A 27,930-nucleotide genomic window follows, 5' to 3' on the forward strand; every position below is an offset into this window, starting at 1 on the left:
CTGGAGAAACGCAAACTGTGACTCACAGACACCTGGGCCGCCTGGTCACCTGGGAAGTTCAGGGCCTGCCTCAGAGCCTGGGATTTGTCCTCAGCTCGTCCCTGTGCATTAGCGTCTTTCCTTTCAGAGGAAGCCAATGAGTCTGGACACAGACAACAGAAAGACCAGAGCCCTCCAGAAAAGAAGACCCGAGTCTGTCTTCAGGCCTCTGGACTGGGTGTAATGAATAGGACCCAGAGGCACCACCTGAGGAGGCGAGCTATGGCTCTCAAGGATTTCTGGAGATTCTGTGCTCATCAGTGAGGCCTCTAAGGCCTGCTTGGCCCCGAGCTCCAGCCCCACCCTTGGCCACTGCCCACAATCCAGCCATATCTTTTCCCTCTCTGTTGCCCCCAGGCCTTCCAGCATGCTTTCCTTCTGCCTGGCACACTCTTCCTCCTATCTGCCCCCAGTGCCCTCTGCTTGCCTATTTCCTACTTCCAGTCCTTTAGAGGCTTGCGTACATGCCACCTCCTTCAGGAAGCCCTCCTGAACCACCATGCCACAAGCTGCGCAGTCCCCACTAAGATAAAACCAGTTCCATGGCCACAGCAGAGCCAGGCAGTGTCAGGGAAGAAAGTCAGGCCATAGCTGCAGGGAGAGATGGCCTAGCCATAGGGATCCAGGCATACTCAGAGCCAGGACCTAGCTGTGGACACTCAGGCTGGAGGGCAACATCTGCTCTCAGAGCAGAGAGGAAGGTTTCCTCAGGAGAATATCTTTATACCATTTGGATAGGGAAAGACCTCTTAAATGAGATAGGAAATGGAGCTACCTGTCTAAAAGATGAATAAATTGGATACTACAGTATAGAACGTCTGTGAACTAAGGCAGCTAACTGAAAGTAGGCATTTAACATCCCTAACTTACAAAAGAAAAGTCTCAACTTAAAAAATGGGCAAAAATTTTAAACTACACATGGGTATTTAGAGGAGCAAACAAAAATAGCGCATAAAGATACACTCAGCTTCATCTTTTATCATGGCAATGCAAATCAAAATCACAGTGAGACACCTTCCACATGAAAATCTTAAAACTAAAAGCAATGCCAGGTGTTGGTGAGGTTGGGGAGCTTCAAGAATTCTCTTACATTGCAGATAGCAGTGAAAATAGGTAGAAATGCTTTGGAAAGTAATTTGGAATGATCTAATAAAGTGAAACATGCATAGGCCCAATAGTTCACAATATTTAATAAAAAAGAAAGCAATCACAATCATCAATCAATTAAAAATAAATAAACATTTAAGAAAAGAAAGCAATCATAGAAGTGTACAGTAGTTTAACTCAAGATGTTTAAGGTTCACGAAGAGGCCAAACTAGGCAGTAAGTATTTTAGGATCCATACTTGTATGACAAGCTATAAAGAAAAGCAAGGAGCTCATTAGAACACAATCATGATACTGGTCAGATCCCCTAGGTAGATGACATGATACGATGAGGACACTTAAGGCTCCTGTACATTTTTTAAACTGGTCTGGGTTCATGGGAGCTCACTTCATTATCATTCTTTTAACTTGACATATACATTGTAAAAGTGTGCAACGTTTAACTTTTTAAACATAATTTAAAAACAAGCACAAATAGGAAACGGACACACATTTAGAGCCCCAAGCTTTTGCTTCTGTGGAATCCCTGCTGCCAACTCATCCCAGGCCTGCAAACTGGTCCAAGAGGCTAACAGGGAGCATCACACCCCAAAGATGCTATGGAGGAAGGAGCCCTGGGGTCCTAACTTCACATCCCAGCCCTATGCAACTTTAGCCAAGATACTCCAACCATCTGTTTCAACATCTAAAATGAGTACCTAGCAAAATAGTTGTGCATGGTAGGGACTCAGTGAATATTTGTTGAATGAATGAGTCAGTGGTTTCTAAGATCCCACCATAAATACATCCCTCATCCAAATGTGCTCACTGGGGAGAAATTGTGGCTGCAGCTTCTAGCACACCCTCCCCAAAACACACATGAATAGCCCAGAAATCGAAGTGGCAAGACAGAAAGTTCTCTCTTCTGTTCAATCCAAACTTTTGGTATTTTAATGGTACAGATTTTCTCTCCCAAATGTCAGCTTCTCTTTTATTTTTCCTTTCGCCGTCACAACAAGCACACAAGTATTTTCAATGGAATTTTACCAAATGGCACGTCTTGCATTCTGTAAACCTTAAACATACAAACTCCTCTCCCACCACTCTGCCAAATTCTGTCGTAGAACTTGCTTTTGCCTTTCTGACCCTTGACCCAGATGCCCAGTCCTCAGGCTCCACCCAGGGCAGGACATTCCTTGGTTTAAAGGGAGGCTGAGGGGCAAAGGAGGAAGGACCAGTCCTTCCCTTGCAGGGGTAGGATCTTACACACGACATTTATCCAAGTGACTGACTGCACAAGCCTAGGGCATGCCAAGTCCATTCCACACACACCATCCTTGGCATCAACTCTGCCTGGCTGGTGATAAGAGAAGGCTGGAGCCTAACAAGCCCCAGATGACAGTAATAAGATGGTGCCATGGCTAAGTGCATGGGCGTCAAAGTCAAAAGGAATCTCTCTGAGCCTCATGCTCCTCATCTGTAAAATGCAGCAATAATCCCACTTCAGAGAGTTACTGAATAGCTTAAATAAATATATGTAAAGATACTTGCAGATCAGCATCGAAAAAACAAAGTTACTATATCCCAACCCCCTTCTGTGTGACTTCGGAAGAAATGAAACAGTCTTTGCACTCAATTTGCTTTTCAACTGGGCTCATCACAGCTAGTGCTACAGTGGTCGGGTGGAGGAAGGGCCCTGAGGGGTTGTGGAGGCACCATTTGTCTTGGATGTATCAGTAATGTAAATCCACCCACAGCCCTCAGACAGGCCAATGCCAGCCAAGCTGAGGAGCACTCACACTCTGGAATCTTGGGGCTGCATCAAACAGCCCATGTGCTCCTACAGCCTTGGCTTACGTAACATATTAAAAATGGGCCACAGATTTGACTGTGCACGAGGGGCAAGGTCAGAACAAGTCACAGGTGCTGGAGTGGTTTTACAGAGAAAGTTTGGGGTAGAAACCTGGCTTCAAAGGTTGTCAAATCAGGAGGGTAATGGCCAGGGCAGGCAAAGGCAGGAGGTTCTACATAGAACCCAATGAAAGAGCACTGGCCTCCAGGAAGGCTAATGCCAAATGGCCAGCACCTTGGACAGTGGCAGCCATGTGTAAGCAGCTCTGAGATGCTTGATTCACAGCCACCTTTAGCAAACAGGGCGGGTGGCTGCCAGTCCATCCCCTGCACCACGATGCTTCATGGAGCAGTCACAGCAGTTTTTCTTGCTAAGGCCATATGCTTCCTCAGAATCCTTCCCAACAAAGCAACCAAGGTTCGGCCAATTGCTGGCAGTGGTCCACCCGAAGAAACCTATTGGTCACTCTGTGTGTTTATAAAATTACTAATAAAGGTCAGTCTGGTTGAAAACTAACTTCAACCCTACAAGAGATAGCAAAGGTCTCCATGTGACAAAAGAGGAGTGTACCTTTTGGCTTGACTGGAGGGTCTGGATGGGAGAGGAGAGGGGCAAAGGAGTGTAGCTACAGAATGAAACATCTGTTTCCTAGCTTACCTCAAAGGTCTTTCCTTATCTTCCCCCACATTTCTCCTTTGTCTTATATTAAAATTTGTTGAAAGGTCCATGTTCTCATAAATGAGTTGGTTCATTCACAGAGAGACAATTTCTTTGGGCCTTCTCTGTGCCAGCCCCCAGGCTATGACATGGTCTCTCCAACTCCTCCCCAGAGTCAGGGGTTGAGTGGGGGTGGGAGGGAGAAGCCAGGCCCTGGACAGAGTCCAGTTCAAGCACCTGGAGCCTCTGGCCTCCTTTGTCCCCATCACCCCCCTCATCTTAATTTCAGTACAGTGACTGTTTGCTTTTCAATTCCTTCTGGAAGACTCCAGACAGCATATTTGCTTAAGAGCTGAGGACAACATTCCAGTCTTAGAGAAGCAGAGTATTTAGGCAAATGCAAACATATGCTGCTTTCTCTTCTTAGTTACAGTCTTGGCAAAGGGATTATTCCACCAAGAGAGGAAAAAAGGACTTTCGAGGTCTACCTCATTCTACCCTGGCCCCAACTATGAGGCTCCAACCCTTACCTTTAAACATGTACGGTGAGTGGCTGTGGTTATAAAAGGGCAGCGTGGGGGTCCTCGTGAGGGACTGCTCTGAATCTGACTGTGGTGGGCACACGAATCCACACGTGACAAAACTGCACACACAGTGAATACACACACCCAAGTGCATGTAAACTGGTGGATATGAGCAAGGCCTACGGATTATGTCAGGAAGGAATCCTGCTTGTGGTATGCTATGATAGTTAGGCAAGATTTTAGAGCACACAGGATCTCTGAATTATTTCTCATAATTGTATGTAAGTCTCAATTATCTCAGAATAAAAAAATAAACAGGTTTTTTAAACATATAATTTTTTTTTTTCAATAAAAAGGTTTTATTTTTAAACCATTTATCTTGGGACCAGAACTGGTCTCCATCTTCACAAAGCAGCCATAGAAAACCTGAAGCTATCTCTTCAAAGCCCATTTTTCTAGTTTCCTAACAAGGAAATTATGATTTTTTTTCATACAGTAGGCCTTCAAAGAATCCATATCCAGCCATGCCCTGTGTCCCCAGACCCACACGATGCCCACCTGGGTCCATGACATTAAGGTAGTCCCTCTCCCTGACCTTTGCCCCAGCCTGAAACCCTGAAACTAAGGTCAGGTCAGCGTGGAGGGAGGCAAGGAGCTGGGGAGGCTGGGAGAGCATGCAGCAGGAGGGGGACACTTTGCAGGGTCCGGGAGGACCCATGCTGGTCAGCCTCCACCCCTGCTGCCTGCGTGCAGCCCCTCGGATCCCTGCCGGCAGTTTATTAATATTTTATTGAAAACTCAAAGATGATTCAAACTTCAGCTGTCATGATAAGGTGTTGTTGCTAGGCAACTTTAGTGCCTGTCTACAGATGTGTTTTCAGAGCTCATCCCCTACTCACGAAGCTCAAGGTTAGGTCCCGCCACCCAGAGACCCACTCGGTTCAGACCACCCGGCATCTGGTTGTGCCCCCAGCGGAGCCCCAGGGCAGCCCCTGCTCCCACTCACCATGGCTGTGCCCCCAGCGGAGCCCCAGAGCAGCCCCTGCCCCCACTCACCATGGCTGTGCCCCCAGCGGAGCCCCAGAGCAGCCCCTGCCCCCACTCACCATACTCGCCCCACTCACCATACTCGCTGTCGTAGAACATGACAAACTTCTGCCAGCGCAGCTCTGTCACCAGCCTGAGCATGACGTCATTGAGGCGCACAGGCGGTCTGGAGGCCAGCGTGTAGGCCTCGCCATCGGGGCTGGGGTTCAGATGGCAGGCGGTGCGCGGAGAGCCCCCTGGGTTGCGCTGGACAAAGAGATGCGGGATGTGCATCGCGTCTGTGAGGGACTGCAGGGCGTTGGCAGATGCACAACCGGTGGACGTGACCAAGGCCAAAATCCCCTGGGTCATGAGGTCACAGGCTGGAAAGAGAGGGGAGAGAGAGGGAGGGGTCAGCATGGGGGTGATGCTGCCCTGGCTTCAATTCACACAGCTCACACTGGGCAGCTCATTCCTGGGGTTCCCAGAAACACCATCTCCCTCCAGGGACCAAGAACCCTGTCAGGCCAGCCCAGAGGTTTTCACAGCCCCAGTCTGTGATGCCCTAGTGACACTGCCAACTAGATACTCTTGTGTCCATTCAACAGATGAGAAAACAGAGGTCAAGAGAGGCATAATCATTCATCCTAGGCTACTCAAACAGGGAGAACAGAACAAGGCTCCTACCCACATCTGCCGGAGACATTCAGCCATGCTACTATATTAGCTATCCGGTTTCCCACTTGGGCTGTGAGCCTCTTAAGAGCCATGAGCTCGTTTCGTTGATCCTTGTATTCCCAAGGCCAAGCCACAGGCCAAGAATGTACTGTGTACTCTACAATCGTTGGCTGAACTGAGCTGATTGGGGCGGAAGGGAATGAATTACATTGGAAAGCCAGGGAGACACTTACCCCCGAAGACCCAGATTGTAGGCAACGAATCCCAGAATCCCTCAGTCTCCTGGCCAAGTCCACTTGATTCATACCATAAAAATACTGGGTCAAACCCCCGGGGAAGTATTTGGTTCCAGAAGACCAGGATTATTTAAAAGCCACTTGACAATAACAAAAGAAAGAGGCTCCCACGGCTGGGGCACTGACTGCAGGGGAGAAGGAGGAACACAATCAGGTGTCAGCAGCCATTTCTAGGGTGGGAACACTTAGGGACTGCCTTTTGAAGTCATCCAGTCACCATGAGTTCCAGTAACCCCTTTTAGCCACACTCTTACACCTTTTTGGAACATCAGACCAATTAATAGAACGATGCACCTCCCAACACTGCAACCCACTGCACCAGTTTTGAAGCAAACATTTATTAATAATGCTTTATGTGATGGCAGGAATGTGGGAAAGCAGATGCAGTTTCAAAACACAGCCTGTGAATGTCAGCAGGCCATCTGCTGCAGACGGCAGACTTTTGAACAACTTTGACAATGCGGTTCTTTCGGTTGAGAGCACGTGGGTTTATGCAATGCCTCAGACCAGACTGGGAGAAGGAGATGAAGACCAGGGAGAGGAAACCCAAGCAGCAAGGCAGAGGGAGGCTGGGAAGGTGCGGGAAGAGGAAGACACCCCCGGGCTTTCCAATACCAAAGGCCAGTGGCTCCCCACGCAGGGACAATCACCTTGCACATTCATGGGCTTCAGCAAGAGGACAATTTGCCCACAACTCTTCCTGCAGAACCCTCAGGCTTCAGCGCAAGGCAGAAGGAGGGGGTGGTTAAATGAGAGGTTCTCTGCAGTCCCTACTGAAGATCACACAGCCACCTGAACGCTCTGGACCCTCGCACTCAGGCTCCACATGGCCAAGCCCACTCCTGAATTGTAATCCAATCCTGCAATGCTTCTGATTAAAGCCCTTGGTGGCCCCCAGGAGCCTTAGGCAGGGAGTCAAACTCCTTAGGGCAGGCTCCCCAGCGCCTGCGGCCTCAGGTCCCCCCTGCCGCCCTGCCCCACTGTCCGCTTGTCGTTGTCCCCTGGAACCTTTTACCTTCTGAACCTTGACTCTTGCTCCAAGACTCAGACTCTACACCCCTAGACTGGCTAGGGACTCTTTGTCAGCCACTTCATTTGCATCCCACACTTCCCTTCTCGCGACACTGAATTGTCTCTCTCTGCCACTTGACCTCAGGTTCCAGGGGAACAAAGGTCACGCCCTTCTGCTCACCATCCTCATCCAGGGATACAATGTGTCTGCCGGCACACAGCAGCCAGTAAAAACTCACACAATAATACCACAATCCTTGACGTTTGCATGCCCTCCGCTCAATAGTTCCACTTTGGGCATCTACTCAAACTATAATATAAAAAGAACTTTAGGAAATTCCCTGGTGGTCCAGTGGTTACGACTCTGCTTTCCAATACAGAGGGCGCAGTTCAACCCCTGGCCAGGGAGCTAAGATCCCACATGCCACAGGGCCAAAAAAACAAAACATAAAGCAGAAGCAATACTCAACAGACTCAATAAAGACTTTAAAAATGGCCCACATCAAAAAAAAAAAATCTTAAGGGAAAAAAAATGGCTTTAGATCCAAAAACATTCAGAGGATACTTATCCAGATTCTTGATATATTGCCAACAATCGAAAAGATGCAAACAGGTGAGCAACACTAAAGTGTTGCACTTGTTGAAAGCACACCCAACCTTTAAAACTATCTATGAAGATACTACAGTAACATAGGAAAGTACCTGTCCTTAAAAAGTTATGTGAAAGTCATACAAAATTGTACGTATTTTATGATATCAATCAAATAAAACTTAACATGCATGAACGACAGACCGGAAGGAAATATTGCAAAACGCTCAAAGGGACCGCATTTTAGGTGAAGCCTCAACGTGATTTTCCCTTTTTTCTGTACTTTGCCAAAATTTCATGCTGTGAACAGATAATTCTTTTACAAAAGGAAAATAATCCTTTGGTAATGGATAAGTAAGAAGCTCCAGGAGGAGGGAGTATTTTGTGAGAATTTTCTCTGTGCTGAATACTCCGTCAAGTCCTCTCTATACATGAGTTCGCATTATTCTCATGACATCCCGGTACAGCAGGCATCGCTGTGTCTATTTTCCAGATAACAAGTTGTGAAGCCGCACCACTGATAAGGGCCGGACTGAGACGCCGTCCTGTCTAAAAATGCTTCTGCGGGGCGACTGTGACAAAACCAGAGCGTGACATCTTACACTCGCCAGGATTACAACAATTTCTACAATTAGGTAAAAAGCATGCTTGTGAAAAAGACAAGAGAAAACACTAAAAGCCAAGGTCTGTGATGATAAATGGATTTTTCTTTCTTGTACATATTCTCTTTAATGCCAATAACACTGCATTGAAACCTCTTAGAAGCAATCTTGCAAAATTCACCACACATCACTAGGGTGTAAAGTTGCCCAGGATCTCAAGTCTTTGGTCCCACCCAGGACACCCACTGCGCCATCACGGGGTCTCAGCTCTCTGTCATGCAATGCACCCCCACCTGGCTCCCTCTCAGGTCACTGCCCGACTTCTGATGGCAAGAGCCCCTCCCTGTCCCCACTGGTGCCCATTCCACAGGTACTGTGTCGTTAAGTCACTGAAGCCCCCTGAGGCTCCATTTCTCCATCCGAGCCCACGTGATTGGACTTGTTTCTTTCCCCCTATGCGTTTCATGCATACACTCAGCACACCCTCTAAGCACAAAGCCCTGCAATGAGCATTGAGGCCAGGGTGAGAACAGGACACACACAGGCCCCATCTGAGGAGCTTAGCATCTACCAAGAAGCTGGACCCCACAATTCAGCCTGGGAGGAAGGAGAGGGGAAGGTCCCTGGGACCCAGAGGAGGGTGAACTCATGTGGGGTTAGCATCAGAGCCTCAGAGGAAGAAAAGGATGTAGACCAGGAGAGATGGGGGGAGCAGGGTGAGTGAGGGGTGCAGTGTGACACAGACACAGGGGCTGGGTACCAGGAACGTGCTCAGGGAGCAGGTCCCATGCCCCAGCCCTGGTGGCAGCCACAGACACTAGCTTCTTGGCTGGGCCTGGGCTCCCCAGGGCAGCAGAAGGAGCGCAGAATCTCAAAAGTCCTGCTTTGGGTTCCTCTGGTCAGCAGCTGTGTGACCATGGGCATGTCTCCTTCCCGAACCCCTGCTGTCTATTAATTCAGGATACAAATCACAGCAGAGCTATGGGAGTTCTGACTTATAATGTGGACCACAGTGCCAACCCCATGCTGGGCCCAAGAAAGATGCCAAACACATGTCAGTCTCCTGCCCCTCTCCTTGAGCATCCCCACCTCTCTGTCAATATCCCCACCCAAATCCTCTCCAGGAGCCCAAGATATAGGAGTTTACAGCAGAGAATGACCTCACTCCCACTGCTGATCAGCCCTCCCCTCGGAGGTGGCACCCTGACCCCCCCCAGGACGGCCGCCTGCGATAGCGCTGAAATCCCTCAAGGCCCCCACCTCCTCCATGAACAAGGTGGGCAATTAAGGGTGGAAGCCTCTCCTAGGCGCTAATGGAGAGGCCGAATACAAGTCAATTTCTAATCTGCTGTGAATGGCCTGCTAATTGGGGCTCTGTTGAAATGATGGTTATTTAGAGGCTCCTAACATAAAAATAATAAGATCAAAATACATCAGATCAAAGCCACACCAGCTATTAGCTTCCACAAGGTTATGGAATGTCCTCATTCCTAGGACAGGGTATCACACAATTCACACCCGCCTTGGGGAGAGAGACACCGAACCCCAGTGCCACGTCCGCGGCCCTGTCATATCCACGCTGTGGGACTGGGAGTGAGGCAGGGGCTGACCCTCTCTTGGCCTCCAGGCCTCTGTTTCTTCTGTCAAAGAAAAGTGATGGCATCCACTTCTCAGAGCTGTTGTGCACATTCTCTGAAAGGCCTTTGTATGTGAAGAACCATCTGGCACTGGCTGGTGCATAGTAGGAGTAGAAGTCACTCTGTCTCCAGCTTAGAGGTGTTTTTCAGCTCGCTAGAAGATAACAGCCTTTGTTATAATTCTTTGCCTCTAATAGCATATGGTCATAAAGCTGATCTCCCTCTTGATGATAACAATGCAGGCTTGATGGACTGATAAGAGCTCCCCAAGAATGGCTCATCAGCTGGCAAAGTAAGTAGTAAAGATGAATGTAGTGAGGAGCTTTGAGTGCCCTTAACCTGAGCTCGGTGGCCTAGGAGAACAGAGGTCTCTGGGACATATGACAGATTCCCAGAAATCGAGAAGAAGCAGGCCGTTCAAACTCAGGGCTGGATCTAGACAAGAGGATCCAGGAGCTCAGCCAGCCTCCCCAGACAGCCCCACCACTACATCCCTGCCAGCCTCCCCAGAGGGGCCAGCATCCTGCTGATTCATGATTCTCCAGACACACGACTCTCAGGGAAGGACCCACCAGGCATAGCACAGGCCCCCTCAAGGGCAAGCAGGATCGCCCTCCTTGTCACCCCAGATGAGCTTTCTGATCCCCTGGTGAAACTGAAGCACAGACAGGGCTGACCACTTGACTAGGGTCATACAGCTAGAGAGTGAATGGCAACAAGAACATCAGAACCAGACCACCAGGTACCTCTGCAGCCAGTCCCAGGAAGAGATGGTGGCTAGCAGAGGACAAAACCCAGGCTTCCATGACCGACTCCACCAGCCATTCCCTGGGTGGAAACTCCTGGGGCAGATACACTCTCAACACAGGTCCCAGAGAAGGAGGCAGCAAGCAAGAACACGGCCTCCTTCTGCTACAAGCAAATGGTTGGCTCATCAAGTCACTCGGGGCCTTAGGTGGGCACCAGAGATAAAAGAGGCGCCCCTGACCACTACTGATTCACACCCAGCCTTCTCCATCCCCAGGGGAACTCCTGGAAAATTCTCAGGCCAAGACTGGGAGAAGCAATACCCCAGGAGGCTTGTGCTGGAAGAGATGCACAGTTGCTGGTGCTGACGCCTGATAGCGATGCTAGCCACAGCCACCCCAGCCCTTTCCTCCACCATGTGCCCTGAATGCAGGGTGCCCCGGGCACACGCACACCTGCTCCTCATGGAAGATGTGACGTGGTCTCCAAATAGCGGAGATCCACCTTGCAGTACAGGCTCCTGTGAGGCTGCAAAGCCTCCCCATCCCAGGAGCTAACTGGCCTCTGGGTAGCCCTTTAAAGAAGGACAGGACTTCTCCTGATGGGCAAGGCAAGAGAGGGCACTCTGCCTGCGTGGAAGCAGCCTGGTAGAGGTACCCTCACATCGGAGGGGCCTGGCAAGGCTCTGTTGGTAACAGCAGGCAACCGAAGGGAGGGCCAGGCTGTGGGCAGCCCTGGGCTCAGCTCTGCCCTCCAGAAGTAATGATCTCTCTCTGACCGGGCCCAGCAGGCCAGTCCCCGGCCGTCCAGCACCTCTGCTTGCCCCACACCTGGGCTCCAGTTATCACCTCGCTACTTCAATCATTCACAGCCAGGAGCACACACCCTCCCCGGAGCCACCCTCATTATCTGTGCCCTTCCTTTCCTCCTTTCAGCTGGCACAGTCTTTATTAATATTTGAATTCTGGTGGCTAATGCTTTAAATTAAGGTCGCATTTATAAATACTTTATGGTCGATGAATAATTGACCAAATTTAGTATTGTCATAACTCACAGTAAATTATTGATCCATGAAGAATAAATATTTTTCATGTTGTATTAAGACATTTAAAAGGTAAACAAAACCATGGAATAGGGCGGGGGGACACGGGTGGCAGCAGCAGATGAAGGAGGTAGATAGCGCTCAGGCCCAGAGGGGCCATGACCCCATCACCACTCGCCATCCACAGCCCCCAAAGGGGAAGGGCACGAGGGCCTCGAAACCCTCCTGAGCACGGGACAGACTTGACAAGCATCTTGTCCTGCCGACCTTTTGCTTAAGTAACTATCCTCCCAGCATCCTCCTGCCTTCACTCCTGATTCCTAGCTCTGTCCATCCATCGTTGTGGTCCCTCTGCTGCAAACTCCCTCTCTCTGCTCTCTCTCCTAACGCAGGATGGCTGGTGAAATCCCAATCCAGGGTCAGCCATGGGGGGTCCACCTGCCCACACACTTCTCCATGTCTGTGAGAGTCAGCGAGACCACACACCCAGCAAAGTGGGAACCCAAAGTGGGAAAGCAGGGTCGGCAACCTCAACAGGGCGCCACACCCGCCATATCCACCTACACCCCCTCCACCACCAGGGCTCCACACCTGCCATATCTACTTACACCCCCTCCACCACCTGCCTCGTTCGTTCTCCTCAAACCTTCCAGGATTCTCCCCCAAATTCAACTAATGACCTTGCTTCATTCTTCATAGACTAAAAACAGTAGCCAGCGTCATAAGGATCGCATCCTACTTATCACCAGATCTACACACCTGTCTGTGTTTGTGCTAAAAGCTGAGGAAGGAACCTTCTCCCGTCTTAGGCTGATTCCTGCTTATGAGCTCTGGTTACTCCCACCACTTGCCTCCTCTGAGATCCAGACCCAGACCCAACACTATGTCCTCTCTGTGGAATCATCAACCTTATATTAATATCTGACCCATCCCTTTGAAAGTTATACCTCGGTTCTGTGGACAGTTCCTGTTATCGCTCCAGCCCAAAGCCCTCGCTGGGCTCCCAACACCCAGCTAGGGGGTCTCCCCCAGTGAGTCCACCGGCAACTCACACTTGGTGCGTCAACACCGAGCTCTCCAGGGTGTGATCCTGCCCCTCCCGATTGCTCAATCTCAGTAACGGGGCGCCCCCAGTCACCCACTTGCTCTTGAGCCTTCTCTCTCCCTGAGCCTCTGCACCCAAGCCTTCACCAAGTCCTGAGTGTCTTATCTTCAAAACACGCCTTGGGTCTGTTGTCTTTCCTCCCTCTCCACTATCATCATCGTGCTCTGAGCCACTGTCGCCTGCCCACTGGACCCCCACACAGCTACGCCCCCAGATCCATGTGCCATCCACTGCACACCGCAATGCACTGGCCCTCTCAAACGATAACCAGACAGTGCTGTCCCTGCTTAAATGTATTAGCTGCCAACTGCTCTTAAAGCCCACAACCCCAACCGGGCCCTGCGCCGTCCACTCCCGGGCCCTGCACTCCAGGTGCCGGTTTTCACGCAGGAACTCAGATTTTGCCCACCTGCGGGTCCCCTCACGTCCACCCGCCTTGGACTGCAACCCTCCTCTCAGTCCTGTCTGGCTATCTCTCCTCATCCTGTATTTTTGGGGGTAACTGTGATTCCCTCAAGAGAACATTCCATGACCCCAGCCCTCTCTCATGGTACCCTTCCTACAGACTGCCCACTGATGTTTGCAATCGTGGACTATCTCATGTGGACGCTGTCAGTCATCCCATTCTCGGAGCCACGAGCCTGTGAGCAGAAACACCTGAGCATTGCTCATCCTTCTAGCCTCTGGCCCAGTGCCCAGCATGGCCTAACAGAGCAACAAACTACTTAATACTCTCAGCAACTCACAAGATCAGCACTATGGGTGTCCATATTTCACGGTGAGACAGAGCTTTCAAACTTGCCAAAGTCCCCAGATGCTCAGGTCCTCCCCAGAGTGAAGCCACATCCTACAGTCTGGAGAAAGGGAGTTTCTTAAAGCTGACCCTCCACTCTAAGGTGGGTTTCACCAAGGGCATAGAGGGGGCCAAGGGGACAGTGAGGAGGAAGTTGGCTGAACCTGAGGCCTGGCCTGGGCAGCAGCCTCTGGGCAGGGGCCTCTCCTGGAGCCCCTCCAGGCTGGCGCCTCCTATGCCCCTCTGGCTTCATGGTCAGCCTAGCCCAAGGAAGCAAAGAGGAGCAAGGCCAGAGGGTCCCGCCGGGTGTTGGACTGGAGCCTGGGGCAGGTGTGCAGCTGGCGCAGGCAGGATGCACGGAACCAGCCAGGAGGGGCAGTTAGGGGAGGGCCAGTGGGTCCATGCCTGTCTCTGGGGCCCTATCCTGATGCCAATTAATGAATCAAACTGACTCCCTGCTCCCGCAGATGCAAAATACAGGAACACTGGGTGGGATCATGCTGGCTTATTTATAGCTCTCCGGCTCCTCGTTAATGACTTTTACTGCTCCACCAATGGAACGCTAGGCTCCCGGACTGGGATTCACCGGAAGCCTCCACTGTGGAAGTTAAATCAGGACAGTGAGGAGTCCTGGGAGACCTGGAGAACCTCGAAAGCAGCCGAGCGCTGGGCTGGCAGTGTGTGTGTTGGTGGGGGGGCGGGGGCGGGGCGCGGTGGGGATGCGATTTCTGCAGCATCTCTGTTCCAAGCCCAGACATCTCCTCTTGGTCTCCCCTCATCCTGTATCTGTGCTTTCACTTACTCATTTCTTCACCCCAAATCCTCTAATCATCACTGTGTTGGGCCCTGAGCCAGGAGACATAGAAAGCCATGAAATGCAGTCCCCTTTCCTGGGAACCTTAGAAGTTCAGCATAAAGTCAAATAATACATACTCAACAGAAGTGTGCTACATCTGGAAAGACAAGGAACGATTAATTTTGCCTAGGAGATGTCAGGGAAGAGTTCCATAGGGAAAGAGGCATTGGGGATGGGTCTAAGGGGATGAGTAGGAGTTTGAAAGGCATAGTAGGGGCCAGGCACCATGTGGGTCCATCCAACTAATCAATAGCCCCATAGCCTCCCAGGGAAGTGGGTTCTGCTACCCTATCCTAGACAGGAAGCACAGGAGCAGAGACTCGAGGTTAGGGTGTTGCTTGAAGCCACAGGAGAGCCTGGACTGTAACCCTGAGCTGTCTCTGACTGCAAAGGTAAGTACGTGGGCTCAGGAGGCAGGCAGGACCACTGCTATAGCTGTGTGCTCTCCAGCAAGTCACTTAACCTCTCTGAGACTCATTTCCTCACCTATAAATGGGCTAAGAACAGGCCCCACTTCTAGGGCTCTCATGAGGATTAAATGAGCACCGTGAACCAGAGATCACATTTGCATGTACATGGACAGGCCAGACCATGGGGCCTGCCCCTAGCTCTCCCCATGTCCTCAGGCTGCCCAAGGCCAGTTCCATGCCTGCCCTTCCCTCCTTCTGCATGTGCCAAGGCCATCCAGACACCAGGCCCCAGCCTGGCACTCTTTCCCAGGCCTACTGACCCTCTGAAATGGGGAACTGAGGCTCCACGGGGCTTCCGATTCTCCCTTTGCATCTGAACCTGTGTCTGACTTTCTCTAGCTCTCTCTGGCTCTCTCTCTTATTCTCTCTGTTTCCCACTTTCTAAGTCTCAGCTCTCTGTCAGAGAGAGAGAGAATGTGTTGTATGTGAATCTCTCTCTAGTGCAGGCCACCAGCCTATACTCTCTCTGCCTGTAGGACTGACCACCCAGGAGGGACTGAGCCCCCACATTTATGCCTTGGCACCTACTCTCCATCCATTGGGAGCTAACCCATGGATGCTCACCTGTCAGGCCCTCAGCTCTCCAGTCTCTCCCACCCCAGGGGATTAGTGAGGCAAGAGCAAGGGTCACCTCTGGGCCAGGGCCCCTCTCAGGAGAATGGGGAGGGACAGCAACATCCCCATCCTGCCAAGCTCCAGTTCCGAGCTCCAGCCGCAAGACCGCATGCTAAGCCTGCCAGCAGGCTTCCAGAAGGCAGCCTCTGTGCTCCCAGCTACAAAGCAGGAGTCCCTGAGGCCAGACCTGTCAGGTTCAGATCACTGCCCCTGCATGCCCCTGCTAGAAATCCACATCGCTGTCACTTCCTCATCGTTCCAGACCAGGCATCCAGGGGTCTCCTTCACCCAATCAGAACAGCACAAGCCTTGCCCCTGCTGTCTGCCTACCGTACACACAATTACAGCTCAGTGTCACTGTTTGTTTGGGGGTCTCTCTCACCTCTGGAATGAGCCCCGTAACACCTCTCCATCCCTAGCACCCAGCTGGGATGGATGGAGGTGTCTCAGGGGAGCAGGCGACAACAGGGCAACGCTGCACGAACGCGATGCTGGCCCCAACCTACCGCCACCGCTGCGCTCACCGAGAAGCCCTCAAGGCCACATTTTATCACCACCCTATGGGGCCGTCTCTAGGGTCAGGATCCGCAGGGACCCCACGCACACCTCAGCTCCCCTCCAACAGCCAGGGCAGGGCAGGCCTCGGTGAATCCAGCCCTCCGTGTCACTCCCTGGCCTGTCACCTGGTTGGACCCACGCCTGAAGCCCTCCCGAATGGCAGAGACAGCCACTCTCCAGGGTAGGGAATCACTGCGGAACCCCGAGCTTCTGGGCTCTACTGCCCAGAGGAGCCCTCAGTCCATTCTGTCACCTTCCCAGGTTGCATGACTGTAGAGACACACCCAGGCTCCAGATGTGAGACACACCCAGGCTCCAGATGTGAGCCTTGAGCTCAACACGGCCAACTGCCAGATGTCCCTCCAACAAGGGGCCTGGCTGCCTGACCCTCTTCCAGGGCCGCCCCTCCACAGTTCAGCCACTTCCTCACTGTGCCCTGCCTACTTGCCAGCCCGCCTTGGCTGTCACCAGCCTCCATGCTCTGCAGCCAAGCCCAGGAAGACAAGCAATGGAGGGCAGCCCCTCACACCTTCCTCACTCCTCATACACGCCTCCCCCACAGCCCTCAGTAAATGGCACAGGAGGCAGGATGCTGGGCAACACCAGGGAGGTGACGGGGCTGCTTATGCCACCGGGTCCTGCCACATTCTTCATGGCCTTGTCGTGCTCTTTGTGTGGGCAAGTCCAAACAGGCAGCGGGTCACGCTTACTGTTCCAAACCACAGCAGACTGTGAGCAAAACGGTCGAGGGGAAGAGGCCCCACAAATTCCTGACGTGTCTCTTACGCATGCCCTACTCTCCATCCTGCCCTCTGATACTTTCCCAAGAGGCAGCAATCTAGAAACCCAAGCCACCTCCTGTCACCTTGCATCCAGGAGCCTGAGCTGGTCACTTGTCAGATGTCATCGTCTAATCTTTTTTTAATGGGAGGAGGGCAGGGAGGGATGGGTCACAGCAATGACATTACACAGAAGACATGAGAAGAAACCTCTGGCACAAAATACATCTTGAATCAATTCTAGGATGCTAATTCCTTCCTCTTGGGAAGTCTGTTCATTCACTTCTCAAGCACTTAGCACTCTCCTTTAAACTGAAACCCACATTAGTGCAGAGGACACCCAGTGACACGCTGTCCAGCCCTCTGGGGCAAAAACAGAAAGAAATGAAGCACTCTTTCCATCATAGAGAGATGAACAGTGCGACTGCCAGAGGACAGGTCCTGGTGCTGAACTGTCTTGACTCTGCTCTTACAGGGTCAAGTTACATGTGGCTTGAGTTACCGTTACATGTGGCTTGGGCAAGTTACACCCTCTCTAGACCCCACATTAAAAATGGAATTACAACACTGATTTCAAATATGATCAATGCATTTAACAAAGCAAACCAAAGACAACCACAAAACACAGTGCCTACACAGGGGGGCACTAAGGAGGGTCAAATGAGTTTGAACCAAGAAGCCCCTTGGCCACCACCACCAAGTCCAGTTAACTGACCACCTTATTGCATGAGGCGCGAGCTAAGACTAGAGGGGGAAGTGGCCCAGCTGGGTTCAAACCCAGATCCAGGTCAGTGGAGCAAGGCCTGGGCTGCTGGTTAGTGCTGGGCACGCCCGAGGCCAGCCTCAGCCCACCTGTGCACAAGCCCAGAAACGTGCCAGCTGCATCTCTGCTGGTGAGGGGTGGGCGGGGAGGAGGCCAACACCCAGCCCGGGTGCCTGCCAAAGCCCACAGCCGCTTTGCTCCTTCACCCCCGGGCCCTGCACGCCCTTGGGTTCTAACAGCTCCTCATTACCCTAACAGCCATCACGACAACACCCAGAGTCTAAAACTGTAGAGACAGAGCCCCTTTTAGAGAATGAGACTAAAGGAGGCAGCTGCCCCTGCTCCCAGTGGCCATGACCTGAGGATCTTTCAAGAACAGAGAAGGGGATGGTGAGGGTGCTGGCCTGGCCCCCAGAGGCAGCCTTCCCATCTGAACCAGCCCTGCAACCCGAAATAAAAGCAAAACCCTCAGGACATAGGCTGTGGCTTGTGTGACCCTGCCATTTAGGCCAGCTCTGCTGATCGCAGTCCAGAGGACATCTCATGCCTGAGATATGCATGGGAGAGCCCAGCTGGTGCAGGGACATCACCCACCCCAGCTCTCAGGTGCTTTGAAACAGACGGGGAGAGAGAAACCAGAAATCTCCTGGAGCCAGCAGGGATGAGAAGGGATCTTTGCCAGTGATAATGAAAATTTTCACAGTAGCAGATGCTTGCAGAAAATTAAAAAACAATACAACCAATTTCACAAACCAGAGAGGAACTTAAGAGAAACGTGGTCGGAGGGCTTGATGTTCCCACTGATACCTTTCTAACCACAAGAGCACTAGAAAGGAGCCAGGTCCTCCCCACCAGGTAGTCAAATTGTCCCCGAGGGCCCATCCCAAATCTCTCCAAGCACCTACTATGTGCCCAGCTGGGGCCCATGCTGGGAACACAGGGATGATGCATATCTGGCCCCAGGTCCCAGAAACGTCATCTGGAGGGGGACCCAGAACAGGGACCAGATGTGGCTCAGTGTCCATGGAAGGATGGCAGGCAGAAGGCGTGTGGTCATGTGGCCTGGAGTACAAAGGGTTTCACAAAAGATAGAGCTAAAAATGCTGGGCCAAACATGGATAAAGGGGGCTCAAGAGAAAGAGGGCAACCAGGTGAGTGGCCTGGAGAGAGCCAAGGCCCACACATAGCTTTGTGTGTGTGTGTGTTTATTTTAATTGGATGATAATGACTTTACAATAGCGTGATGGTTTTGCCATGGATCAGCCACAGGCGGATCTGCCAGGAATGGGCTACTCATGCTGGCAGGAGGGGAATATGAGGAGGTAGGTTTACCGTGGAGGTCTTGCCTGCTCAGCTGAAGGGCTTTGTTTTGACCGCTTGAGCACCAGGGAGCCCTGGAAGGTCCTGAGCACAGGCAAGGCCTGCCTTTGGAAAAGAGGCCCCAGTGAGAGCAGAGCAAGAGGGCAGGAGGCCTAGGCTGACTGCTCCTGCTCCTCGTCCTGGAAGGACGCAGGTCAAGGGGCGCAGGCGAGGAGGCAGAGAGCACAGTCGAGGCCATTAAAGGTCAGGGGACAGCGTCAGCTTGAAGCAGAGTTGGGGGGCAAACAGAGGGTCAGGCCTGGGAGCCCAGGCCCCAGCCCAGCGCCAGCAGGACTGAGGGAGGGCACCTGTCGCCTAGCAGCACGCACTGCCCTTACAAGCCGGCATCCACAGGCCCAGGAAGACACATCCCCCCTGCAGAAGGGACGGCTCAGGTTTGGTGAACATGAGGTCTCTTGCTAGGTCTGATCCACCCCTGGGATATAAGCATGAATTAGAAAACTCAGGCCTTCTGAGAGGCACCTCGAGCCTGGGCCGAGGGCGCAAGGGACAGGACAGGACAAGAGCCGGTGCCTCCCAGCTCTTCAGGGAATGAGGCCAGCCCTTCAGCCTCAGTCAGCATCCGAGGAGACCCTGGAGGCTTCAGAGAGCTTGGAGAGGCCTGAGTGCCAGGGAAGAAGCTGGTAGAGGAGAGAAGATGAGGGTTAAAGGAAATGGAGTGTCCCCACCCAGCTCTGCCCTCACGGGAACCCCACGGAGGCCACGCATGTTTGCAGGCCAGGGTAAGTCTGGGGCACAGCCACACTGGCACACCTGGTAGCCAGTAGGCAGGGCTGCCCGGGGCCTGTGTGCTGAAGGGGACGAGAGGCCTCTGAAGGATGCACCCTAGGGGAGGCAGCCTATGCACACAGGGCATCAGAGCCAAGGGGGACCTGACATTCAAGGACCTGTCACTGGAACTGATCACGTCCAAGACCCCAACGGTGTAACCACAGACAAAGCCATGTTCCTGAACTCTCTAAGTCACAGTGGGCACAAGCAGCACATGAGCCTTTCCAGACAGGCCAGCTTGAGGGGAGCAGGCACCCCCTTCCTCATCATCAGGCACCGGCATCTCGGTCAAGCAGGAGAGAGCAATGCCAGGTACACGCACAGAACAGCACCGTCGCAGGTGGGGGCACCTGTGAGCCTGTCCTCCTCCCCAGGGCAAGCTTATCTGGGCTCAGGCGGCCTGAGTTCCCGGTTGCCTGGAGAGGAGCCTGGGGACCCAAGTTCCCATGCAGCCGGCCTGCTTCTGGAGGGCTGTGTGTGCTTCAAACCTGGGGCATGGGGGAGGGCTCAGGGAATAACTGAGAAACACCCCTCCCCACACACACAAAGAAACCAGCACTGCATGCTGCTATTGTGATCTGCACTCCCCACGGCATCTTCTCGCTGTGAAAGGCTCGTTGTGGATGGTTAGACCTAGAAGGTATAGCAGGTTACAGTAGGTTGAAGTGGTGCCCAGCTCCAGCCCTGCTCTGGGTCAGGAAGACAGCACCCCATCTCTCCTCTGCCCAGACACCTTCCCTGGAGAAGACAAGGGGACAAGAGGGCAGGAAGACATAGCCAGCAGCGCCCACACCAGAAGGGAACAGGGAAGCTGTGGGCTGGGGGCTTGGTCCTTCCGAATGCCCCAGCCAGCAAGCACGATGCACACCACTCTGCACAGAGGAGATTCCCTGGCGGCTGCCCAAGCCACACTCCAAGCCACTGAGCAGGGATTTGGCAGGGATGGCTCCAGGCAGTTCTGGAGGTATCTGAACTCCATGGCCTGCCTCGGCGTTGTCTCTCCTCTGCAGGGATCGACACCCCAACCAAGGGCAGCTCGGCTCAGCCCTTTGGGCAAGAGCACTCCCTCCCACAGGCCCATATGTGTGGGCAGCGCCCCTGACTCTGCTTTCCAAGATGTAGCTGAGGTGGCATGAGCAGCAAGCGACAAGCACATAGGCTGCGTCTCATCACAGACACATGGTAATGCTGTGGCCAAAACAGACCGAGGGAGAGACCTAACTCAGTGAGCAAACTGTTCTGCATGGCAGCTTCTTCCTTATCTTACTGGATCTGACGGACAATTCTGAGGCAAGATTACTGATCCCATTTTTCAGAGGGAAGTCATTTGCCCAAAGTCACACAGCAAGCAGACGAGGGAGTCTGAGTTCAAATTCAACTAAGTCTAACTTAACAGATCCTGCTATTCCCATTCTCCCAAGAGACACAGGTGACGGCCAAGGACCAGCGGGTGAAGGCCATGGATCAGGGTGAACACCGAGCACCAGAGGCCGTAGCCAGATGTTCAAAGTCACGTGGTAAAAGGAAAGAAGGAGAACGTTCCTGCTCTTATCCCAGACACGTGTTCCCACTAACTGGGTTGTATTGCTCCCCTTCCAACCTCCTACTGAACTCCCAGAACTCCCACCCTCTCAGGCATCCCCCAGCCCAACACGCCCAACATACAGAGGTTCACAAGTCTATTTCCTTCATCTGTTTAAACCATGACAGCATCAGGCTGAGTGAGCCTCAATGACAGCATCCCAGCAACTATCTGGGCAGAGCCTTACAGAGAGGGCATCTCTCCTGACCCTGGACCACTCCTCCTCCTTCCCAGAGAGCTGCTCACACTCCACACAGTTAACCAAAGACGATCTCTAACCTCAGAGTCTAGGGTGGACTAGGGTGCATCTCTCTAGAGAGAGATGCAAGGCGGGCCGGCACTGGGGCACTGCAGCCCACCAGGCTATGGTCAGACCCATGCCACCCTGCCCCACTGGCCCTGCCCTGGCCCTTCCAGCATGGCTGCTTCTGCTCTGACAGGGCCACATGGAGCCTGGGCACGATGAGATGTGAAAGTGTAGTCACTCAGTCAAGTCCAACTCTCTGTGACCCCATGGACTGTACCCTGCCAGGCTCCTCTGTCCATGGAACAGACACAACCTATTCCCAAAGACCCTACCCCCAGGCGGCACCTCCATCATGCTCCAGGGCCTCTGACCCATCCTGAGGAGGCAAATGCTAACAGCTTTAGTGCACTCAGGGTTCACTCCCTGGACACAGCCACCCAGGCCGGAACACTGGCCAATGCCATACCACCACCCAAGCTCTGTGTGCCCTCCTCTTCTCACTTCAAAGCTCAACTCAAGAGCTTCCACCTCCAGGAAGCCTCCTGGAACCCTCCCCGCCCCCAACACCCCAGCTCAGCTCAGCCTGGCACTTGTCACTCTGAATGATCACCTTGTGTCTCTGCCACCAAACGGTGAGCTCTTGGAAGTCTGGGACCATGTCAAGGCCACTCCAAGGCCCAAGGTGCAGCTGCCCAGGGAAAGTTTATTGAAGGAGTGAGTGAAACTGTTGAGGTAGATCAAGCCAAGGTGCTGAGGACTCATTTCTCGTAGAAGGTATTGGTTTTGCCCTACAGAACTGTGGCTCGAGTTTCCAGCTGAGGACCCAGGTGTGAAGATGGAGGGGAGGGAAGAAGGAAGGATATGCCATTTCCAGCCTCTCCCACAGGCCAGGCGTGAGCTGAACTGCCCAGTGACTTGACCAGGGCCCCAGTGCATCACAGAACTGAGATGCAAGCTCCACTCGCCGTCTCCATCCGCCCTCTGCACTCTTCCAGTCGGGGCACCAGCGGAGGCAGCCGCCCACGGCAGCACAACTCTTTCACCTTAAACGGCTGGCTTCTCAAGTGGTTTGTAAAAGGATATAACACCAGAGGCACTACTCCAGGCTGAGAATTACGAATATTTATAGTGTTTAAGCATAATTGCATTCAGATGAGGACTATATATTGCTCACTGCAGTTCACAATCTCCTTAGAGCACATTATTCTGCACGCAAGGACTGATGCCAGAAGTCGGCGTGGAGACGGTGGGGCCTGGAGGCACCTTAAGAGGTACTGGTGTCCTGACTTAGAGGTCCCCACACCTCTTTGAGGGAGGAACGTTTTTTTAAAGTTCAGGACTGGTCCCTACCTGAGGAAATTGTTCTACCAGCACCCACTGGCTGAGAGCGTTCATCCTGAGCCTTCAGGAAGCAAACTTGCAAGTGATTATACCAGCCATAGCAACACGGTGGTCATGTGTGCGTGAGGCTCAGGCTGGGAGCACTCATGCAACCTCTATAGAACTGGGACCCCTGGGGACCCGCTCCATGAGGCTTTGGAATTCCATAGGCCTAGTGCCTATGTTCAAACTACCACACAATTGCACTCATCTCACATGCTAGCAAAGTAATGCTCAAAATCCTTCAAGCCAGGCTTCAAAAGTATGTGAACCGTGAACTTCCAGATATTCAAGCTGGATTTAGAAAACGCAGATAAACCAGAAATCAAATTGCCAACATCCATTGTAACATCTAAAAAGCAAGAGAGTCCCAGAAAAAACACCTACTTCTGCTTTATTGACTATGCCAAAGCCTTTGACTGTGTGAATCACAACAAACTGGAAAATTCTTAAAGAGATGGGAAGACCAGACCACCTAACTTGCCTCCTGAGAAATCTGTATGCAGGTCAGGAAGCAACAGTTAGAACTGGACATGGAACAACACACCCATTCCACATCGGGAAAGGAGTATGCCAAGGCTATTTAACTTATATGCAGAGTACATCATGCGAAATGCCGGACCTGATGAAGCACAAGCTGGAATCAAGATCGCCGGAAGAAATATCAATAACCTCAGTTATGCAGATGACAACACCCTTATGGCACAAAGTGAAAAACTAAGAGCCTCTTGATGAGAGTGCAAGAGGAGAGCGAAAAAGTTGGCTTAAAACTCAACATTCAGAAAACTAAGATCATGGCATCCAGTGGGTCCCATCATTTCATGGCAAATAAATGGGGAAACAATGGAGAAACTTCATTTCAGGGGACTCCAAAGTCACTGCAGATGGTGACTGCAGTCATGAAATTAAAAGATGCTTGCTCCTTGGAAGAAAAGCTATGACCAACCTAGACAGCATATTAAAAAGCAGAGACATTACTTTGCCAACAAAGGTCCATCTAGTCAAAGCTATGGTTTTCCCAGTAGTCACGTATGGATGTGATAGTTGAACTATAAAGAAAGCTGAGCGCCGAAGAATTGATGCTTTTGAACTGTGGTGTTGGAGAAGACTCTTGAGAGTCCCTTGGACTGCAAGGAAATCAAATCAGTCAATCCTAAAGGAAATCAGTCCTAAATATTCATTGGAAGGACTGATACTGAAGCTGAAACTCCAATCCTTTGGCCACCTGATGGGAAGAACTGACTCCTTGAAAAAAGACCCTGATGCTGGGGAAGATTGAAGGTGGGAGGAGAAGGGGACGACAGAGGATGAGATGGTTGGATGGCATCAAGGACTCGATGGACATGAGTTTGAGTAAGCTCCGGAAGTTGGTGATGGACAGGGAAGCCTGGCGTGCTGCAGTCCATGGGGTCGCAAAGAGTCATACACAACTGAGCAACTGAACTGAACTGAACTGAAGCCTAGTTCCTGTAGTAAAGAATCCACCTGCAATGCAGGAGACTCCGGTTTGATCCCTGGGTTGGGAAGATCCCCTGGAGAAGGGATAGGCTACCCATTCCAGTATTCTTGGGCTTCCCTGGTGGCTCAGATGGTAAAGAATCCACCCACAATGCAGGAGACCTGGGTTTGATCCCTGGGTTGGGAAGATCCCCTGGAGGAGGGCATGGCAACCCATTCCAGTATTCTTGCCTGGAGAATCCCCATGGACAGAGGAGCCTAGCAGGCTGCAGTCCATGGAGCCTCAGAGTCGGAGACAACTGAATGACTAAGCAGACAGGCCTGGTTCGGTTAACAGCTGCCAGATGAAGGTGTCAAGACCTGTGCATGGGTAGGTGGGCTGACGGGGCACAGGGCAAAGACACGGAGAGAAGAGGCTGAGGATGAAAGGATCCCATCATAAGCATCCCAGAAGATGCAGAGCCACACACCCAGAAAGAGGGGACTGGTCTGCTCCTACGCACCCATCCTTGGCCCCCAGACACACACACACACACACACACACAAACCCTAGACATACAACACATGACACTCCCCACACACACCCATTCTGTACATACACACCAAGTACCACACACACACAGGCCACAGACCTCATACCACAAACACACACATGCACACCACATACCAAACACACAGCACACTGCACACCACACACCAAACACACAGCACACTGCACACCACACACACACACACACACACACACACACACACACTCACTCACTCCTATGTAAAGCTATTGGAAGAGCCGCCTTCCTGAGCTGACACTGCCTGGAGTGGTGGACAGAGCCCACCCAGCACAGCCTCCCACCTTCTGTGTTCCCAGAGGAGTAGAAGCCAACCCGGCAGGTGCCCCAAGTCCCATACCAGCCTCCTCCCTCCTGCCCTCCACAAGCAGCTCAGAGAGAAGCCCCAGCAGAGAAGCAGCAGGACCCCACTGCCCACACAGCCCCTTCCACAGACCCAGTCCCTCCCCGAGCTCCCCAGCTTACAGCACGAATTAGGAAACTGAGAAGCCAAAGGCGGCCTGGAGACCAGCGCAGAGAATCACCAGGCTCGGCCCTGCCATCATCTCAGACTCGCCGTGTGTGTCCCTCCCACCCAGGCTTCAGGGCCTGGAGACCCTCCTCACACCTGGAGCAGGAGCACCAGGAATGTTCATGCAGCTCACGGAAAGAGCCCAAGATGCACATAAAGCCGCCAGAAAAAAGGAGGGGGGTCCTCCAAGGGTGTATCCCCCCTGGGCCTGGGTGCAGCCACAGCAGGTCCCTCTGCCAGTTGGGGTGAGGCCTGGGACAGATCGCAGGGAAAGGAGAGGTTGGGGGAAGGTGCAGTTAGGGAAAAGAGGACAGTGGCAGCTGAAGCCACCCCATCCACTCCATGAGGCCCTTTTTCTGGGGTGGAGGACGGGCACTGTGCACCTATGGGAGCCCACAGGCCCTGCATTAAAGCTCTGGGGGCCACCCTAAGGACTCCTGCAGAGCCAGATGGACAGTAGCAGAGCCTGCTGCCTTCAAGGAGAATAGAAAGGAGACCCCAAGAGGCAGGGAGCTCTCTTGGTCCTGCTTCATCTTCCTGCCTCCAGCCTTGCCTCTTAGGCACACTGCTCACCCAAGCCATCTGGAAACCCTCCCCTGCTTAAAACCGTCAAAGATTCCCATTCACATGGGACCAGCCCCTAGAAGGTCTGGCCCAACACCCTATGAGCTGAGCCTCACCCAGCTCTCCACTCCATTCCCTGACATCTGCCCCACCCTTCACACTACATCACACGCATGACCTCCTGCCCTCTGCTGCCCTTCTTCCTGCCTCTGAGCCCTTGTCCATGCCAGCTCTCTGCCTAGACAGCTAGTCCCACCCTTGGATTCCCTGCTTGGTCCCCAGGACACAGCTCAAGATATACCGCCGCAATGGTGGTGCTCTGTCTCCATCACTAGACTGTGAGCCAGGATGCTGGGGCCCAGCGTGGTACCTGGCACGTGGCAGATCAACAATGAACTCAGAGGGAATGAGTTACTACTTGATGGCAACAGAAGGATGGATGGATGGAAGGGTGGATGAATGGATGGAGGAGTGGGTAGATGGGTGGAGGGGTGAGTGGGTGAGTGGGTGAATGAGTAATACAAAGGTAGATGGGCAAATAGGTGGGTGGGTAGGTGGATGGGTGGATTGGTGAGTAGAAGTGAAGGGAAAGGCAGACGACTGGGGCAAGGCTGACCTTGCTCTGGCCTTGGCCCCCGCCATCACTCCACACTGCCAGAGCACAAAGGCACTTAGATGGATTAAGCCTCCTTGATACAATTGGATGGCTGGAAATAGCTCTGTGCAGCCTGCAGCCGCTGCCTCCCAACAATCATCCCCAATCAACACCCACCTGTCCCTGCTGCCAGTTAATTCCACCTGACACCCTGGCTGGGAAACTCAGTTTCCAGGTGTCAGCCCCAAACGAGGGCTCGCAGGGGCTGGGCCCGCTCAGCCAAGGCCGAAGCAAAGTCACCCTCCTGGGTCCCCAGTGTCCAAGAGGGACAACATGAGCTCATGCCTATGAGCTGCAGGCAGAGAAGAGCTTGGAGATTGCAGGAGACCATGCACCTCCAAGGGAGCCGGGTCAATCTCAGGAAAGAGACATATGGGTCCCCTCCTGCCCTCAGCTACCCTCCTAGACTGTTCAAGGAAGAAGGACATTTAAGGGTTTCATGCGTAAGAATAAGCAGTCTCTTCAACAGCAAAAACTGAGAGTGGCATCTTGGTCATTATTCGAGGCAGTGAAGAGGAGGGGCACATGCCCTCCAGATCCTCCACATGCCCAAGGGTACCGCCAAACAAGGGTGGACTATATGGGGGCAACTGGCAACCCAGTGGTGAGGGGCTACTCTGGCCCAGATGGAGGCTCTCTGTTCTACAAATAAAGACTATGTGAAGCTCAGAAAGAGTTTCCACGTGATTTCTTCTGGGCTTTCTACTTTGTGAGCCCCTCCTTCCCAGCCTCCTGCTTCCTCAGTCTCTCTTAGCCATATACTTTACATTCCTCTATGATGCCCCCGGGCACCCAGTCCCAGCCAGTGCATGGGGCCAACATGGCCTGTGCCCTGCCTCCTGGGGAAGAAGAGAGTCCCCCAAAAAAACACCCAGCACCATGGAAGAGTGTAGGATTCAGAGTAAAGACATGGGAACCAGGCTGCCCTCTCCCAGAAGCCATTCGGTTACATGATATACAACAAAGAGGCAGCATATAGCTTCACCTGATCAACTCCGAGTCACCATCAGCAACAAGCCCAAAGCACGGAAATAGGCATTCCCTACTATCTCCACACCTGAAATACCATTCTCAGAACAACCTCACCCTTCA

At 52.5% G+C, this 27,930-nt stretch overlaps 1 protein-coding gene across 3 annotated transcripts in view; it reads right to left on the minus strand.

The window, feature by feature from the left end:
- GRID1 (glutamate ionotropic receptor delta type subunit 1) overlaps positions 1 to 27,930 on the minus strand; it is a 688,259-nt gene that overhangs the window by 538,788 nt on the left and 121,541 nt on the right. For all 3 annotated transcript variants that reach the window (XM_025284872.3, XM_025284871.3, XM_044942388.2), the window contains exon 3: positions 5,282 to 5,566. In XM_025284872.3, coding sequence (XP_025140657.1) covers positions 5,282 to 5,566 — 285 coding nt within the window. The remainder of the gene's footprint in view (positions 1 to 5,281; positions 5,567 to 27,930) is intronic.

Source organism: Bubalus bubalis, chromosome 4 (assembly GCF_019923935.1).
Source record: "Bubalus bubalis isolate 160015118507 breed Murrah chromosome 4, NDDB_SH_1, whole genome shotgun sequence".
Lineage (NCBI taxonomy): Eukaryota > Metazoa > Chordata > Mammalia > Artiodactyla > Bovidae > Bubalus > Bubalus bubalis.